The sequence below is a fragment of the Trichinella spiralis genome (genome assembly GCF_000181795.1).
Source record: "Trichinella spiralis strain ISS 195 chromosome Unknown Scfld5408, whole genome shotgun sequence".
Taxonomy (NCBI): domain Eukaryota; kingdom Metazoa; phylum Nematoda; class Enoplea; order Trichinellida; family Trichinellidae; genus Trichinella; species Trichinella spiralis.
In genome coordinates, this window is record NW_003532347.1 from 162 (window position 1) to 3,149 (window position 2,988).

Below are 2,988 nucleotides of genomic sequence, written 5' to 3' on the forward strand. Positions count from 1 at the left end.
TAATACATTTGTGTTGGATGCGAATGAACAGTGAGTGATTAAGTAAAAAGATGATGAAAATATTGTGCATGTAAAATTGATGCTTTTGTGGCCGATAAGAGATGATAGCGTTGAAATTGTAAAGTATCCAATTTATTAACATAGAAAGTGTCATTGCATACATAGCAAATTCGGTTAAGATCACGGATGAAAATTGAGATTTGTTTTATTTCATTTCGATTCATTTAATAATAATAGTTGAAAAAAGATTATTATTTGAAATGTTTCAAAAGTTCAATTTTTGCAGAAAGGAAATGTTAATTTCCATACCTTTCGACGACAATTTCAACATCGTTGTTGGACGAGATGATTGCATCTTGTGCGTCTTTGTGTTGCATGGAATCGGCATGATGACCAGCTATGCGGACGACGTGGTCACCTTCGATCAGACCAGCTCGTTCGGCAAGACTACCGGCAACTACCTGCGGTAATGGAATGGAAAGTCAATGTTGTCGTTTCAAGATGGGATTTTATTATTTCTCAAATCTTACCTTGCTTATTGTGAGCGGTTCGTTGAAATCAAGTCCACCTTGTAAACGAAATCCCCAAATTATGGACGGATCACTGCGGCTCATTCGAACTGTTACCGTTTCGTCAGCCATAAATATTCGAATTTTCACCAAGAAGGGTAAATTTTAAATAAATTATTCGATTTGATTATTTTTCTGCAGCTTATCGAAAGCTTAATGTTCACGAGATGGACGTGAACAAGACGAGATCATTTTGATTTCTTGTCTCTTTCTTCACACCTCTTTTCCTACTAAATTATTAGCCAACACACTGGTAGATTTTTCTGCGTTGCTTGCTTTAAACTTGCTTGATGTTGCTTGTTGTTGATGCTGCAGCAGCTACTTTTAATACTGACGTTGTTGCTGCTGTTCCTTTGCTACTCCTACTCTTTCTGCTATTTAATATTACTACTACTAGTAAGTAGTAGTAGTAGTCGTCGTCGTCGTTAACGTAACGTTGAGGAGGATGCTGTTGATGCTTCTTTATTAGTTATGCTGTTGCTATTGCAATTTTCTGCAGCTGGTTTCTCTCTCAGACTTCTTCGTCATTTTAACCAACTGCTTTATGCTGGCTGGCTGGCTGGCTGGCAGTTGAGCATGTGTGCTGTTTGTTGTTTTCTATTCTTTCTTTCTTTTATGCTAAAAACAGACTTGTTTTCTTTCTAATAATATATTCATATATAAACCAGCCAACAGAGCAAGCATCTTCTTGTCAGTTGAGTGCAAATTTTGTGGGTGGAGATGCTCTGGTCGAGCGATAAATAATAATAATTATTATAATAACGATAACAACAACAACAACAACAACAACAGTATACGCAACTAAATTTTAATTTGCTTATTTTTTTTACTGTAATGTTTCTTTTTTTTCAATTTTCACTTGCTACATATTTTCATCCATCAATTTGACAATTGTACTGTTATTAAATGTATAAATAATTATCGTTGTAATTTTTTTAAAATAATTTTAACCGATATATTCTGCAGAACATGTATATTCGGTAAATTTGAACATTCTTCTGTATGATATTTATTTTATAAAGAAAAAAATATGCACATATATATATATATATATATATATATATTTATTTATTTATTTAAATCTTCATCTTCAACTGTATGTAATTTGCATTCTATATATATATATATAGTAAAAAGTGGAAGAAAATGTGAAAAAGAACATTTCAATTATTAGTACCTAAACATTTTTTTTCTTGAACAGTAGAAAATATTGCGGCTATTTTATTTGTTTGATTTTAAGAACTTTCAAAAACTAATACAATTTATGTATCATTTATTAACACATGCAAAAGTAAAATTTAGGTTAGGTTGTATTTATTTCATTAGCATTTAAAGTAAGTTAAGCATTAATTTTTAAAGTTGATTTTGTTGCATTTTGAAGTTTAAACTTTTGTTGTTAAATTGCAAATGTATAAATTGTTTTCTTCACTGTTCGGCGTTGTTCATACGATAGTTGGCGTCATGAACCTCTTGCCCGCGTTTCTTGTGTTTTTCTTGGCTAACTTGCGTTGCGAATTCGGTAAGTGTCATCGCATTGTAGTTTTTTATGCAATCAATAGAATTAACATCCCCAATTTGAATATTATAAATTTGAATTGCTGAAGCGGTTCCCTTTTCAAATATACCGCATTGTGATATTTCTAGTTGTCATTGATAAAGATGAATGAAAATGAAAAATTTTCCATTTGTGCGTTGAATTTGAACTGAACATCATTTAAAAATTTGTATTGTTTTATTAATTGCTACTTATTATAAAGTTTGATTTTTTTAGCAATCAGGTATCGATATCCGTATTTCAAATTTGAACTTGAAGACGAATACATGGAGTTATTTCGTTATTCGAATCTCCCAACCGAGGGCAAAACATTTACTATTATTTGTTATAATGATCTTGATTGGGGAAGTTGCATGTACCACCATGCTTTTTCTGCTTACACTTTCCCTTGCCCTGAATATTGTGAAGTAAGGGGAAATGATACCTACAGCAAGATCGGACCGAGCGGCGGAAAACAAATCGTTGGTAGAAGGGAATATGTTCAAGCTATGGCATCGTCGCAAGATTTAGGTATTTAGGTTTTCAGCAATAATGTAAACCGACGTTAAAAACAAGAAAAAAATGACACAAAACAAGCGATCATCAATGTCAGCGACGATTTCATAATATTTTTTTCTTTCCAAGTTAACTGAGTTGTGAAATAGTGGGCCACTGCAATAGTATTTAGAGTAAATAATTTTTTCATTTTGATCTCTTGCAGAGTAATCAATTCAGACAACATTTATTCAAATTAACACTTGTAATAATTAAATAATTGCGCATTAACACGATATTTCATGTTCATATCATTCTGAGCTCCGATTGCAAATATTCATAAAAGCCGACGGTCGGAGTGGATTTTGTGGGTAAAAATTCAAGGTAACA

General features: G+C 32.3%; 2 protein-coding genes across 2 annotated transcripts; one reads left to right on the forward strand and one right to left on the reverse strand.

The window, feature by feature from the left end:
* Positions 1-296: 296 nt before the first annotated feature.
* On the reverse strand, positions 297-641 carry Tsp_13329 (PDZ and LIM domain protein 4). The gene is made up of 2 exons (XM_003366785.1): positions 531-641; positions 297-461 (listed from the first exon to the last, which is right to left on the reverse strand). Exons 1-2 carry the CDS (start codon positions 639-641, stop codon positions 297-299), a joined length of 276 nt encoding a protein of 91 aa, XP_003366833.1.
* A 1,335-nt stretch (positions 642-1,976) lies between these two features.
* Positions 1,977-2,642, forward strand: Tsp_13330 (hypothetical protein). The gene is made up of 2 exons (XM_003366786.1): positions 1,977-2,088; positions 2,341-2,642. Exons 1-2 carry the CDS (start codon positions 1,977-1,979, stop codon positions 2,640-2,642), a joined length of 414 nt encoding a protein of 137 aa, XP_003366834.1.
* Positions 2,643-2,988: the final 346 nt, after the last annotated feature.

Coding starts and splice junctions, on each gene's coding strand:
- Tsp_13329 (XM_003366785.1), bottom strand. CDS start 641: ATGGCTGACGAAACGGTAACAGTTCGAATGAGCCGCAGTGATCCGTCC. Junction 462..530: donor AACCGCTCACAATAAGCAAG/GTAAGATTTGAG, acceptor CCATTACCGCAG/GTAGTTGCCGGTAGTCTTGC.
- Tsp_13330 (XM_003366786.1), top strand. CDS start 1,977: ATGTATAAATTGTTTTCTTCACTGTTCGGCGTTGTTCATACGATAGTT. Junction 2,089..2,340: donor TAACTTGCGTTGCGAATTCG/GTAAGTGTCATC, acceptor TGATTTTTTTAG/CAATCAGGTATCGATATCCG.